The sequence below is a fragment of the Canis lupus genome, chromosome 14, assembly GCF_003254725.2.
Source record: "Canis lupus dingo isolate Sandy chromosome 14, ASM325472v2, whole genome shotgun sequence".
Taxonomy (NCBI): Eukaryota; Metazoa; Chordata; class Mammalia; order Carnivora; family Canidae; genus Canis; species Canis lupus.
In genome coordinates this window covers 4782030-4796855 of record NC_064256.1, presented here as the reverse complement: position 1 = coordinate 4796855, position 14826 = coordinate 4782030, and the positions used below count along the sequence as shown (strand labels likewise).

General features: G+C 57.2%; 1 protein-coding gene across 1 annotated transcript in view; it reads right to left on the bottom strand.

The window, feature by feature from the left end:
• Window positions 1–14826, bottom strand: part of PLXNA4 (plexin A4) — a 426671-nt gene that overhangs the window by 39876 nt on the left and 371969 nt on the right. The window contains exons 17-23 of the mRNA XM_025471690.3: window positions 14078–14171; window positions 13364–13603; window positions 12558–12704; window positions 11737–11971; window positions 8988–9130; window positions 2493–2761; window positions 48–114 (exon numbers count right to left, since the gene is read on the bottom strand). Coding sequence (XP_025327475.1) covers window positions 48–114; window positions 2493–2761; window positions 8988–9130; window positions 11737–11971; window positions 12558–12704; window positions 13364–13603; window positions 14078–14171 — 1195 coding nt within the window. The remainder of the gene's footprint in view (window positions 1–47; window positions 115–2492; window positions 2762–8987; window positions 9131–11736; window positions 11972–12557; window positions 12705–13363; window positions 13604–14077; window positions 14172–14826) is intronic.

Here is a 14826-nt window from a genome sequence, read left to right as displayed (position 1 = left end):
GGGTAGGTAACTTGCAGGGCCAGAGATACCCCCACATCCCATCATACCTTGAGGAACTTGTAGAGCAGGAAAGTGAACCAGTTGGTCAACATCTTCTCAGCCACCGACTCAGTTCTGTCCCAGCAAGAAAAAATGACAGAAGCGGCTGGTCAGAGCCCGAGGACCAGGAAGCAGGGAAATAACTGCATTGATTTTGCTGCTTCTGGCTTTCGGGCCACATCCTGAGATCCAAGAATACTTGAATTCTGTGGAGCCTAGACACCCCATGATGACGAGACAAGCTTTGCCTATGAAGCCAGGAGACGACACTCTGGAGTCAGGTGGGAATGCGCTAGAGCAGCTCCGTCCATCGGCATTTTCTGCACTGATGATGAGAGCTCTCACTGCTGGCCAGTGGGGTAGCCACCAGCCCTAGGGGCCTAATGAGCACTCGAAATGTGGCTAGTGTGCAGCTGAATTTTACATTTTCTTCCCCTTTAATTAATTTACATTTGAACAGGCACATGGGGCTCCTAGTGACTTGGATGGGACAGCTTTAGGGAGCTTTATAGTTCCTATTGGGGGGGGCGGTGAAAAAAGGAAACTGAAAAAAACCTGGGGAGATTGCAATTGGGCAGGGGACAGAAAAGAAGGTGGCGGGAGTCTCCAGCAGGTGCCAGGCAATGACCCACAGCACTGGGTCAGGCGACAAAGGCCAGATAGATTAGACTGACCCCATCACCTGAAGTGAAAGACTCCAAGAGCTGACACGAACTAAAGCTGTATACCTAGCTCATCCCAACTGATGCCAAAATTATCCTATTTCCACATCCTTTGGAACCCTGGAACCCTGTTGGTGTTTCATTTGCAAAAGACTGGAAGTGCCGTCTTGGGTCTTGCATCGTTTGTTAGACTGCGACCCAAGCCCACTTATCCTTTTACCTTGGAAGGGAAGCCACTGCAGCAGTGTTATGGCCAAAAGACACTTTTGGTTGCATCCACTTAGAGAAAACAAACAGCATTCAGGCTTGTGCTAAGCGTGTGGCCAGCTCCAGAGAGAGCAACCGGCCCATCCAGGTATGTTTGGATGGACTCGAAAGTTGCAGTTGGCGGAAGACATGAAGAGCTACAATCCCGAGGCAGCTGGGCAGCTGCCAGCACAAGGGGAAGCCAGGAGGAGAAGAGAAGGAAGGCCGTGGAAATGAGGGGGCCAGCCCGGGGCAAGGGGGAGAAAGGGAGACGGAGGAGGGCAGAAGGAGAGAGAGCATCTGGGAGAGCCCTGCTGGAAAACAAGAGGCGGAGACGCACAGACTCAGAGCGAGGCCACGCCGGGAAATTGTCGGTGGGAGCTCTGGCAGGCAGCGGCAACCCTAGAATTACGCCGGTGGGTGGCTGCGTGGTGAAAGTAAAACAAAAATCAAAATGATCTACCTTGCTGTTTCCAAAGCTGTCTGATTGCTCCGATAGGTAGCAACCTTTTGCAGCTGTGCAGGCGAATGCCCGCTGCACCAGGAAAAAGCCTGAGGTAAACACTTGTGGAAGCCAAGTCTAGCCCCTGGACCAAGCGGGAGGCGCTGCCTCAGACCCAGACGTCGAGGGCGGAAGGCAGAGGACAGGCAGACGGGATGGCCGGCCGTGGGAGATTTCCCACTTTGTCCGCTCGAAGGCTGAAGACGCAGCGGACACAGCCTAGATGAGACACAGCGTTCCCGCAGGTAGGAGGCAAGTGTGAATGGCAGCGTGGCTGGGGTCACAGAGTCTCTGTTTCCTACAAAGCCGAAGCCCCAGGATAGGGCTCTGTCGCCACATGTGGCCCCTGAGGTCTGCACAGCGCCGAGGAGGATGCGGCGTGGGACGGAGCCCCGCGGAGCCCCCGGCAGGTGCAGGGCGGTGGCAGGGGCCGCCGCCCCGCTCTCCTTCACACACCGGCTGGCCCAGGGCTCCTCACACCCTCCCGTGCCCGCGATCACCACGGTCTCTTGTGAGCATGCAGATTCCGCCCCGGGGGTGTGGGTCGGGGCCTGGGATCCTGCATTCCCTGCAGCCTCCCGGGCGCTTCCTCGCTGCTGGTCCCGGACGGCGGGGAGAGCCGCCAGGGGCTCGGGTTCCCAATCTTGAGGTGGTGAGGCGGGTCCCCAGGCAGGCAGAGGCCCGGGGTATCTCTCCTAATTCACGTTCTGATTTAGATAAGGCCAGGGGATGGGAGAAAGGCCCCCGGAGAGTCCCTGAGACAAGCGTTGCAGCAGAAAGGGTCACGATCAGGGCAGCATAGGGATAGAGAGAGAAGACAAGGATGTCCGGGAGCGGATGGGCGTGGTGGACGGGTCCTTCCAGGAGGGCGACCGGGTGCACCCTGGCCTCTGGGCGAGTCGGCGCCTACCCTTGGGCACTTGGCTGCTCCTTCTGGAGCTCTGCCCCGGTCTCCCCAGAAGGCACAAGAGCCAGGCCGAGTGGGCTGGGCTGGGCGGGGGCTCTCTGACCTGGCCCCTGCCACCCCTCGGGCCCGCCCTCACCTCCTGAGCAGCAGCTTGGGGTGGTTCTTGCTCTCCAGGTTCTTGTCGATGAGGTCGGCCAGCAGCTGCTTCAGCACGTCGGTGGCGTACTCCAGCTTGCTCTGCAGCACGGTCATGATGAGCGAGGCCACGTTGCCGCGGTCGCGCATGGAGAAGCTGCGCTGGGACTCCAGGGTGCGGATGAAGGACAGCAGGAACACTTTGTTGTTGATGAGCTGGGCAAAGAGCTTCAGGCCTTTCTCCACGCGCTCCTGCCGGTAGCCGGGAACCTGCAGAGGAGGAGCCCCCGGGGGTCGTGACTGCCGGGGACAGGAGCGGGGACCCTGCCACCCCAGTCCCCGCCGCCGCTCGGGCCGCAGCCCCCCAGCCAATGCCATCAAGCCCTGGTCCGGCGGTGGGCACCGTGCTAGCTTATTCTCCTGACCCCGTGGCGGCCCACACTGCCTCTGCTTTGGAGCTGAGTCGGGGGAGGCACAGAGACAACGGCACCCTTTGTCATGGCAGTGCTGGGGTCCTCACCCACTTCGGAGCCTGAGCTCTTCCCTGACGGTAGCACAGAGCCAGTGAGGGGCCCCCACGCCACAGCAGGTGAGCATCACAGACAGCCCCCCGGGGCGGCCTCCAGGAGGCCGGGGCTGCAGCAGGTGACCCCAGTGGCCAGGGATCACCACACCTGAGCCTGCAGCTGCCCTGATGCTAACCCTTCTCCGGCCACCTGGGTCCCGTTGACAGACCCGTGGCCTCCTTGTCAGGACTTCCAAGGTGCACAGAGGCTCTGGCACTGCCGCCCCGTGTGACCTTGGGCAAGTCTATTCACGTCTCTGGGGGCCCAAGGTGACTCACGCCAGGAAAGGGGAGGAAGCCCAGCATTCTCTCAGGTGCCCCCTGACTGACTCTAGTGTCTGCTGTTTTCTCCGAGACTCCTCTGAGACCCGGGGAGAGGGGAAGCGCTGGTCTTCCTGCCTGCATCTCCACACTGAGCCAGCCCTCGCCTGAGCTGGGAGGACGCCTCTCTGACCTGCGTGCTGGCTCCACGGCGGTGCCTATCAGGGTGTTCTGGCAACGTGTGCACTGCCCTGTGTGTATCCACCCATGAAAACAAAAAGGTGACTTAGCCAAGCATAGCCTCTGCCCCCAAGGTGAAGCCCTCTGAGAGCGGAGCAGGGCACCCTTTGTGGGGTGGGGAGCTGCGGGGGGGCAGGGGCCTCTGCAGGAGGGGCCGTGTCCCGGCCGCGGGAGTCTTTGGGGAGGAGCGTCAGGTGCGCAGCAGCGCAGGGTGCAGTCTGACTCAGCCGAGCTGGGGTTAACTGTCACTGCTGTGTGCTAGTCTGGGGACCCTGAGAAGACTCCACTTCCTCGTCAGAGACATGAAGCTACTGGAGCTGTCGTGTCAGCCCTTACTCTGCTGAGCGCTGTTCTACACGCTCTAGAAATACTGACCCGTTTACCCCACACGACAGCCGACCGTCTCTAAGGTGGGCCCGATCTCAGCTCCCGCCCTGCCCAGCTCTCCCCAGCCCGCAGCCCGTTCCCTACTCCACAGGGGCTGGCCAAGGAAGGACAAGGGTAGGGGGCAGCCCCAGCTTGCCACCAGCCGGACCTCAGTCTGCCCAGCTATCCATACATCCCGCTGAGCTCCCTCCCGGCTCTGTGACCACCCCTGACACAGGTATGCATGTTTTACCTTGTCTGTCCTTCATTCCCCCCAGAGAACTGCTCCACAACCTGTCCTGATGGGAGACAATGCCACTTGCTGGGCACCCACCGTGGGCAGTGCCTGGCGCTGGCACACGTATTCATCTCTCCAGCCAAGCAAGAGTGCGCGTGTCCTCTTCACCATCTCTCAGAGAACCTACTGTAGCAGTCCCGAGGCCAGCCAGCTGGTGCAGGAGGGTGCTGGATGCCCAAACCCAAGCCTGTTTGGCCTCCCAGGCCCTGTCTGTCCTCCCCATTCTTCACCACATTCGGTCCTACCCGTGGGCCTCAGAGGTGACTGAGAGCCAGCTGTGAGCCTCCCATGCAGGGCCTCCTGGCAGCTCAGGCTGCCCATCGAGGGCAAGGGAACCACAGCCAGGTTTGGCATCAGGGCCCCTGGAGTGGAAGATGAGAACACAGGGCTGGTCACATGGCACATTTGGTGAGAGGACGTGCTCTGAACTTCGTGGCTTAGCTGCACACGCCTTCTGGGTCCCAAGGCCTGGGGCCCAGAGAAGGAAGGTGTAGCACAGCCAGCAAAGCTGAGGCCACAGCGTGCCGGTCAGCAGCCCAGGCTTTGGAATCAGAGACACTAACTGACTCATGCACGGAGGAAAGCTGTCACCTCTGGGCTCTATCACCTTGCCTGTAAAATGAGAATACGAGTGCCCATGTCATATTGTTTTATGGGCATTAAATAGATAATGCATGTAAAGTGCTTGGCACATGCAGTGCGCACTTAACAGCAGGTTTATTACCTGCCTCTCCTACTCCACTGGCTGCTGTTCACCCATTCCTCTCGCCCAGGAGTTTTCAAGACATTGAATGCATTGGCCCGGAGTCCGGGGGTGCGCAGAAGGTAAGAATTTTCTCCCCATTTTATGAAGAGAAGGAAGTGAAGTATCTTGGTGAAGAATACCCCGCACAATTCCCCTTCGTAACTTGCCACCCTCCCACCCCTGCTCCCTAAGCAAATGCCACTCTGAAACAAGACTTTCTTTATTCACCAGATGGTTCGATAATTTAGTTGAAGTCTGTGAGTATAAAACTGGATAGTAAATTTTAATTGTAACCCAACAGGTTAGAGTTTGGGAGGCATGGGTAGGTTGAAAATGGGGTGTGTGGTTACGGTTCACTCCCTGCTCCCTGGTTTGAAAGGATCCGTGCCTGTGCAGTGCCTAGGCAACCCCTCACCCCCATGCCTGCCTTCACCTGATGGTCACAAAAGAGGGGGATGGGTGGCCTGTGTCCAGGACAGACTGAAGTCAGACAACATTTGCTTCCTCTCACACACCGACCGCCCGTGCCCAGCCAGTGGGCAGCTATCCCAACGGCTGCAAGGGTTGCGAAACATTGCTTTAGATTCGTCAGTGGCTTCCCTGGGAATATTTCCATTTTCAGAAAGCCAACAGAGAGAAACTATTCCAGTGGTAAGACAGGGCTGGAAACAAATCAGCAAAGACCAATCCAGGCAAGAGTCCTGGATTGTGTGAATCCGCAGGCTCGGGTGGGAGAGGAAAAGCTGATTTTGGTCAATTAATCAGCAAGTCTAATGGAAATGAAAAGTCGTATGTCCTGGGTATATACCCAAAAGGTGGAAGCAGGAGCTCAAGCAGATACCTGTACACCCACGTTCTTAGCGGCATCATGCAGGGTAGCCAACAGGTGGAAGCAGCCCAAGTGCTTGCTGACAGATAAGGAGACAAACAAAAGGTGCTGCAAACCTACAACAGGCTATTGCTCCGGCTTAAAGAGGAGAGCAATCCTGTCATGTGCTACCATCGGGGTGAACCTTGAAAACACTTTGCTAAGTGAAATAAACCCATCCCAGAAGGACAAATACTACATGATTCCATGTCCACGAGGTGCCCTGAGTCTTCAAATTCACAGAAACAGGAAGTCGAAGGGCGGTTTCTGGGGGAGAGGATGGGGGGCTAATGTGTAATGGGGACGCGGTAGCATGTGGGGAAGATGAAAACCCTCCGGAGACGGCTGGTGGTGATGGTCGCAGTGCAGCGAGCGTGTACGCACTGACTCTGAGCTGTAACACGAACAAATCATTGATATGGTCAATTTTATGTGATGCGGATTTTACCACGATTCAAAATGAGGAAAGCTGTGTGACCTGAGTCAGCCTGTGCCTGACAGTCAGCCATCCCAGCGGCTCCAGCTCATGGAGGTGTGTGGAGGTGGCTGCTCACTCCCTCACGAGCAGGAGGGTGGGAACTAAACGTCTCCCCACATGATGGAGGCAAGGAAGAAGGAGAAGACTCAGGTCTGAGGGCAAAGCTGAATGTGCTGGATGAGGAATCGGGTCACGGTCGGACATGGTGTAATCTGTAACGGGGGCCAGAGGAACAGGGTGGGGCGGGGGCAGGGTGTCCAGGTTGTGCACCGAAGAGCTTGGAGGTCACACAGGCTGCTCAGGTGACGACAACCCAGCAGCCCTGGTTCTCAAGGCCCCCCTCAGCCCTCCCAGGGCTGGGTTCGTCTGACACCCATGACAGACAGATGGAGAAGGGGAGTCAGTAACTCTGGGGTGCCCTCGTGCATGTTCAGCCCAGGGCATAGGTGGTGTCACTGGGAAGTGCAGAAATTATGGATCTCTAAGGTGGTGCTGAGCAAAGCTCTTGAGGTTTTCTGGCAAAGTGTGGAGCTTGCTGGCCCGGAAGCCTGTGTCCGGGGGTACCTCAGGTCAGGAACAAGGCAGACAGGGCCAGTGCGGCCCCAGGGAAGCAGGGAGCTGGCTCCATGCAAGGCTCTGAGGGCGGGGGTGGGGGTGAGGGTGCTGGCTGGGGGTTTCTGTTTGTTGAGCCTGGCTTGCCGAGCCGGGTTCCCGGCTGTGTGCCGCCCTGAAGACTAAGGCTAGGAGTTGGGGAGCAGCCCCCATCTTGCTTCTCACAGGAGCAAGGCCTCCAAGCTGGCCTTGGTGGCGGGGGCTCCCAACAGCTTTCGGCAAGCGTCTTGGTATACGGTTCGGAGGGGCGGTGAGAGGGAATCATTTGTCTTCTTGTCCTCCGTGAACAGGGCTGCTGCACACAGTGAGGCAGGTTGTACACTGAGGGAGTCCAGAGGTGTCCCCTATGAGTGATGCCATCTGGAGCACGGCAGCGTTCACCCTGCACCACCACCCGTGAGGTCCTGTGCAGGAAGGAGCCCTGTGACCGTCCTGCCCCCGCCCCGGGCAGTCCTTGGGAGCGCACTGCCCTTGGGGGTGTGTTCAGTGAGTGCCAAGCCAGGCTGGAGACTCTGAGAATCTCGAGGTGCAAGTGCATATGCAAAGTGCAGAGTCTTCAAGGGACCAAACACCCTGGTATTTTGAAGCAAGTAAAAATGAGGCTGGGCAAAAAAATAAATGGCAGAGAAAAATGAAAGAGAATGAGAGAGGACACAGGCAGGAAGAGTGAGGCCAAGAAAATGGCTAGAACATCAAGATGTAGACGGTGTTCTCAGTGAGGACGCAGGGCCCACTGTCTATGACCTCTGGGAGTGCCCCTTGGTAGCTATCTCCTGAGGGGCCAAGGGGACACTCCTCCACATGGAAGTGTCCCTGCCCTCGTTGGAGAAGCGTGCCCGGGGGGAACAGGCCTCCGCACACGGGCGCACGCTGTATTTAACAAACGTTTGTGGAGAAACGCACGCGGGCTCCAGAGTCCCCGGGGCCCCACTCTGCCTCTGGAGAGGTGCACGGCCTCCCCATCCCCTCGGCCAGCCCACGCAGACATTCCCGCAGGGCCAACACCTGCAGAACCGCGCCACTGCTGAGCTGGGGGGGAGGGGTCTGTTGTGATGTCATGGACGGTGTAAATCTCAGAGTTTGTCTCGTTTTCTGTTTTTGCTTTGGCTGGAGATGTTTGATCCATCCTGATAAGAATCTAGAGCCCTCAGGCATGACAGTGACACGCAGTCTTTTCCTCCTAAGGAGCACAGACCCTGGAGTCTAACTTCCAGACTCAAATCCTGGCCCCGCCCCCTCCCAGCAGGTGACCCCAGAGTTCTCCCTGAAACTTTAGTTTCCTTGCATCTAAAATGAGTGCACCTTCTTCAGACCGCTTGTGGGATCGTCAATCAACACACACACAAACCAAGGACTTAAAAGCAGACTAGATTAGCGCGCCGTCAACTCGCAGAGATTATTCCTTATGATTATTATTTTGCCCTGGTTTCCTCATTTGTATTTTTCACTTTTCTCTGGTATTTATCTTTATAAGTCATCCCAAATCCCTTTTGGAACAAAGCGTAACATGAATATATGCATAAGCCAGATACTATGCTAGACGGTAAGTGGGATAAAATGTTCAAAAGATGAGGTCCTGCTGGTACAAAAGACGGTTATGTTCCTACCATTCATGCGTCCACCTCCCTTCCCAGCACGTCCCTTATCTTTTCCACATACACTGAGTGAGCGCCAACTATGTACCTAAGTCCCTTACACTGTGGTTTCCTAAACAGGCGGCCAATGAACACACGACACCGTCTGTCTGCCACATCTCTGGCTTTTGCATATGGGTACAGTTTTTCCCTTCAACTTCCATTCAATTCTCAATGGGTCCATGGCCCCTAGAACCCAGATCTACTCCCAACTTGGCTCAGAGGCTCCCTGGTGTGGCCTCATTTCCTACAGAGGGACTGGCTGGCTGGCGCTGACCAGTGGGGGGAGCCTCAGACCAGTCACGTCCCCTCCCTGGCCTCAGCTTTCTCACCTCCAAACAGGGTGCCTGCCCTTGAAGATCACGGAGACCCTTCTCCACACTATAACACCTTCACGGGGCAAGGCTGGTCACGGGTACGGCTTCTCACCTCGAGGTCTCGGAGCACAGGGTGGTCTTCGATTCCGGGGAACAGCACCCGCATGGTGTAGGTTCTGTAGTCCAGGAAGGGGATCCCAGCTCCATCCAGGTCACTTGTCAGCTCGTGGATGTCCGTCTGCAGCTCGGCAAAAGCTGGCACAGAGGGAAGCCATGAGACTGCTCACTGGAGCGGCCCCCGTGTCTGACTGCTCAGAATCCTCACCCCAACCCCAGGGAGACATGGGCAATGGACCGCAGGCGTGCAGGATGATGTGGGATGTTTTAGGTAGCTGGGGTGAATGACACAGGAAGGGGAGGAAGACGTAGTGCAAGGAAGCTGGTCTTGGGCCAAATCCCTTCCAAAGCATGGATGGGGGTGGGCTGTCCACAGATGTGTCCTGCTGCTGAGACCTGAAGGCCGCCTCCCTCTGAAGATGAAGGGCTTTGGTTTGCGGACTATGCTGGGGTGGGGTGGGGTGGGGTGGGGTGGGACTCCACTATCAGGGGACGGGGGAGGGAGGGGAGAGGTTCCAGGGCGGAGGGTCTATTCCCAATTCAGCATGTTTATAGCGGTCTTCCTTTTATGAGTTAAGAACAATTTCTTCTGCAGTCCCAGCTTGGGGCCAGGTGGCTCACAGGAGCCATCAACCACCCAGTGGGACCAGACGAAGCTATGCCACATTAATAGATTCCTTCTGGATAGATGTGTGGGGCATATCTTTGTCCTTCCTTCCTCAAGGTGATGCCACTCAATGGTGAATTATGACCTGCATGTGGGCACTGCTGTCCGTGGAGGCAGCTCAGGCTTCTGGATGGTTGTGGAGCTGCAAGGCCCCCTTCTCTCTGGGCCCCAAGAAAGTCCAGCACCCGACCCAGGTGTTTACAAGGTACCCAAGCTGTAAGCACCCTCAGTCCAGAGCACGGCCCTCCCCCCAGGCTGCTGTCCACCCTGGGAGGCAGTTAGAGAGGAGGCACCAGGCCCTTCCCTGCTCTGCCTTTCTCCTGGGCACAGGTACACATACTGACATGCATGCATGACACACACAGCCCGGATGCATTAACCCATGCTGGCAAAGAACAGCCAGTGGGCACTGAGTCAACGATACTTCCTAATATTGAAATCAGCACAAGAATAGGGAAAAGTATTCCGTGGGCTCTGCGGATCACATGAACACAGCACGGCTGCCCCAGGCCCTGCGGCCAGGGCCCCCTGTGCCCCCCCAATGCCACCTCGGGCCTCTGGATCTCAGGTTTCTGGCCCTTGAGGATAGCGGGGCTTCTTATCTGGCACAACAACCAAGCACCACCCGGCCCCCTGCACTGGCTCCGTGGACCCTCTCCCGCGCTGCTGCTGTTTCCGCACCCTTGGTCACACTGATGCAGGGTGTCCCCATCAAGGCGAGTGACTCAGAAGGCAGAGCAGCCCTAATGCATCCGTGTGGAACTTACACCAAGGTGTGGGTACTTGCATGTATTGGGGGGGGGTCACTAAGATTTTTGGCATGTGCGGTCACCTAAAGCCTGATGAGCACTCCCGCATGTGCTGAGTGAGGAACATGCGTGTGTGGATGCATGTAATGTGTGCGTGGCATTAGTGGCATGTGTATATCATCCGAGTGTGTGTGTGTGTGTGTGTGTGTGGCAGTGAGTGTGTGTTTCATCAGCGAAGGGCCTAGGCGGGGCCTCTTCTGGGTGTATGTGTGGGTGACGTCCTGGCTTACAGTCAGGGCTCTGGGGACTCACCTTGCCTGGACCCATGCTGCCCCTTACACCGCCCAGGGCCGGTCCTGGGCTCCCCTGACACATCCTTTTGGGGCTAATCTCATGGTGCAGAATGGCTCTCTCCCGAGCCAGAACCAAGGCCCTCTCCGGGTGCCTCCACTGACACTCCTCGGCTGGACTCCCTATCTGGAGGCTGATGTCTCCTCCAGAACGTTCTCAGAGGAACCTGGCTTCGCACTCTCCTCCCAGGCCCCTCCCAGTCGGGGTGCTCGGCTGGCGGCTGGTACAGCTTTCCTTCAAGTCACTAGGCGCCTCCAACATTCAAAGCCTTGCGCCCGCCACACATAAAAGAGATTCTAATCACTACACCTAATTAGAGGGAAGAGTACATTGCGGAGAAAAAAAATTAAGCAGCGTAAATATAATAAAAGGCAGTAATTAACAGTCCCACAAGGCAGATGCCGTGTTGACAGCGAAGGGTGTAGTGAGGGATGGGACGGATGCGCTTCCCCATCAGACGGAGCCGCGGCTTCCCTGCTGGTAGAGCCCCAGGTACGGGCCCATGGACTCCGAGAAAAAAGTCCACAGCAAAGAACCCACTCAGACCCTCCCAGGGTGACTCACGAAATGATACCCTGGGGGCGACAAGACTCTGACTCCTAGGTTTCCTTCCTGGATTTAGCGTCGCTGACTTCACATCACGGTGGTGTCAGTAATTTTTAAAAATACAAGCTGTGCAACCCGCTTCCCTCTAAACCTCAAATCAGCCCTACAGCCTAAAGGCGGGGAGCTCAAGGTTGCTGAACGTGTTGTGTGTCAAGATACCCCAAGCTCCCTCCCGAGAGGGGAGTGTAAAACCCCGGCGGCCAGGATTCAGGATTTGTGGCTGTGAGCTGCCCTTCTGGGGTTCAAGACCACCCCAGCCTGACCTGGGGAACCAGGGGAGGGGGTGGGTCTGCTGGGATCTGGGTCGGGTCTGGACACCAGCTCAGAGGCCAGAGTTAGAGGTCAGACCATGGCCCCCGGTCCCCCGGTACCTTCTTTGCACTCCAGGGCCACGCGCGACTCCAGATTGTCCATCTGCATCTGCAGCCGCTTCAGCGTGAGGTCGCTTTCGCGGGACTTGCGTTTGTAGGCGATGAGGACGGCGACGATGAAGATGACCAGGAGGCCTCCTGCCACGGCGATGCTGACGATGGCAGGCAGGCTGAGCGGGCTGTCTGGGGCCACGTACACCATCCCCGGGGAGTACTCCATGCCACCGACGCGGGCCTGGGGGCACAGCAGGCGACAGGAAGCTGGGAGCTGGCACAGAGCTGGGGCAAGGGGGGAGCAGGCCCAGGACCTTGATGAACTGGCCACAGGCGGGGTGGGGGGACAGACGGAAAGGGCTCCAGGGAGGAGAACCATCATCACTGGCTCTTGTAAGAACCGCTGGGGGGTGTGTGGGGGCTGAGGGATGGGTCTGGGGGGCCCAGAGATGGGATGCTGCACAGTACTCAGGACCAGCACTGTCATCTTCATAAGGACACAGCACACAACTGGGACCTCAAGAAGTCTGACATGACTTCGATGACTGGCTCCCTGAGACTCATCCCAGCATAAGGACCGAGGCACGGAGTATGAGGTTATGCTGCCAACAGTCGTCCTGCCCTGCCCGGGCCCTGCCTGTAACAGGCGCCGAGCACATCATATTAACGCAGCTTTGCCTTGCTCCATAAGAGGATGAGTAGGATGAGCATAAGGATTCCCCCGGAAAGCCCTGGTGCCCAGGGTGGAGCTGGTCTGCTCACACTCTGGCATCCCTCGTGCCCACCTCAGCCATCACGCATCCCCCAGCACCCTCTGCCAGGCTCACCATGACTTTGTGCCTGCCGATGAGGTTGGGGGACTCGCAGAGCAGCTGCACATCCGACACGGTCACAGTGCACGGCTTCTCCCCCACCAGCACCGTGTAGTTCAGCTTCACATTGCCCCCGGCCACGGGTGGGATCAGGTTCTTGCCCTGGGAGGCACAAGGAAGCCCCAGTTGGCACCCCAGAGTCTGGACCACAGCGACTGGCTGGAGGCCACATCCTCCCGCCCAGAGGTCCCGTCCTGCTGGTGAGCTGGTGGAGAGTCCACCTTCCAAAAACTTTGTGGCACTTACACTACCATTTCCTTTCCTCAGTGGGGCCCGTAATCAAGGCACTCTTTAGCCTAACCAAATGCAGCCTCAACCCTTCTCAACGCAGTGTTGGGGTCAATCACTCCCAGTTGATTGGAATTGTCATGGGTGCTATAACTGATTTGCAACCCGTGCTCCAAAGAAACCCTATACTGTGGTTTGCAAAGGGCTACATGGGAGGAAGGATCATGAGCCTTTGACCTCCCAGGTCCTGGACTCAGGGGACAGAGAAAGCCTGGGAGTCAGATGGCCAGGATGGATCCAGCTGCCCTGATCAGGTCTCTGTGGCCTCTAAAGAGAGTCTGCCTCTTAATACAAACTCAGAGACAGTGGAGTTTCTCATACTCTGGACTATGACACAACCTCTGCTAGGGGCTCCGATTATGAAGTTGGACTGGAGCCCATGACTTCTGGCTTCTCTCTGTGACTTGGAAAGCCTCCCTGTTCCATGCAGCAGCTTCCTTGCTTCCCGCCTCCTGCCCACCACCTCGCTCTACCTTCAGGATGATGGGGGTGCCGGGCTTGAGCTCCAGGATTCCCGAGGGCCCAAAGGCCTCGAACACGGGGTTGGGGTAGTAGGTGAAGTTAGTCTTGTTGAGGATGAGCAATGACTGGACGTTGTCCAGGATGAAGCCAAACTCCTCGGGCCTCTCGGTCAGGTCGGACTGGTGGTCGGGCCCCAGAGCGAGGGCTGGAGCCTGGCAGGTCATCTCAGTAGCATTCAGAACCTCACAGAGCTAGAGGGGCCAGAGAGGGAAGACCATGCAGTGTCTGGGCCCACACAGCCCCAACACACCCACCAGGGCTTCCTTAGTGCGATCGCACCGCATGGTGTTGACGGGACAGTTAAGGATGGGCCACCGCCCCTGTGCAGCCAGGACCATAGAAGCTGGCCACTCAAGGAGTGCCTGTGCCCACAGCAGTTGTGGCAGTGACTAGGCTCTCTCTAAGCTAAGGAACAGCCCTGGGGGTCCGAAAGTTGGAGGAATAAGGGAATGGAACCCCAGACCCCCCAGAAGCAATTGCTTCTCCCTGCCCATATCCCAAGGTATAAAAATGCCCTCATGTCTGCTCCCTCATCTCACCATCCCAGAGCTCCAATGGGTCATCTGTGTCCGGGGGACCTGCCCTACTTGGGATTTCCCACACCCTTTGGGAAAGTGACATCTTGTGTGGACAGCCCCATGGCCCCCTGCCAGCCCTGGACTCACATTGATGTGCTCCTTCCCTCCATGCTTGGCACGGATCTGGGGATTCTGTATGAGGTCCAGGTGCGTCCCCCATACGGCAATGGGTGTGTTGCCACTGATGGGGTGGGGGAGAAAAGGAGGCGTGTCAGCACAGGGCACTTGACAACTGTGATGATGATGATGATGAGGCTCTGGCATTAAAGGCTATGCCAACCAGGACGCGTGATACTGTTCACGGGGACAATGGTAGCAAACTGACTGAATAATAAGAAGGATGAGTTCTAAGCAGCCAAGGGAACCAGTGATGACCAGATGTCTGTGGCCATCCTGCACTCAGCTTGGCATCCTTGGAGGCTTGCTTGAGTCAGATGCTTCTCTGCAGCCCCCCGGTTTCTCTCCCAAGGCCCTTGCCAGTCACAGGGAGATTTTCACACTGACTTTGGCCTAAGGAAAGCCTTCCTCCCGAATGTCCCCCACCAGACCCTCCAGGGTCTGAGCACAGTCTTCTCCCCGGGACCATCACCACAGTTTGACTCTGGGCTTCAGTCTGCTGAGGTCTGGGAAAGGCAGAAGCCCAGACACCCAGGAACCTCATGTAGGAAGGCAAACAGCGCATGTTCTGAGACTCGGGTCTCCTGTAGCCTGGGTGTCAGCCAGGTATGGGTGAGGAGGGAGCAGGAGATTCTTTGTGTAGCTTTCCAAAAAAAACCTGGGTGCCATTGTTATCTAGAGGGCTCTGAGAAGCTGACATGGGGCAGGGGCTGACTTCC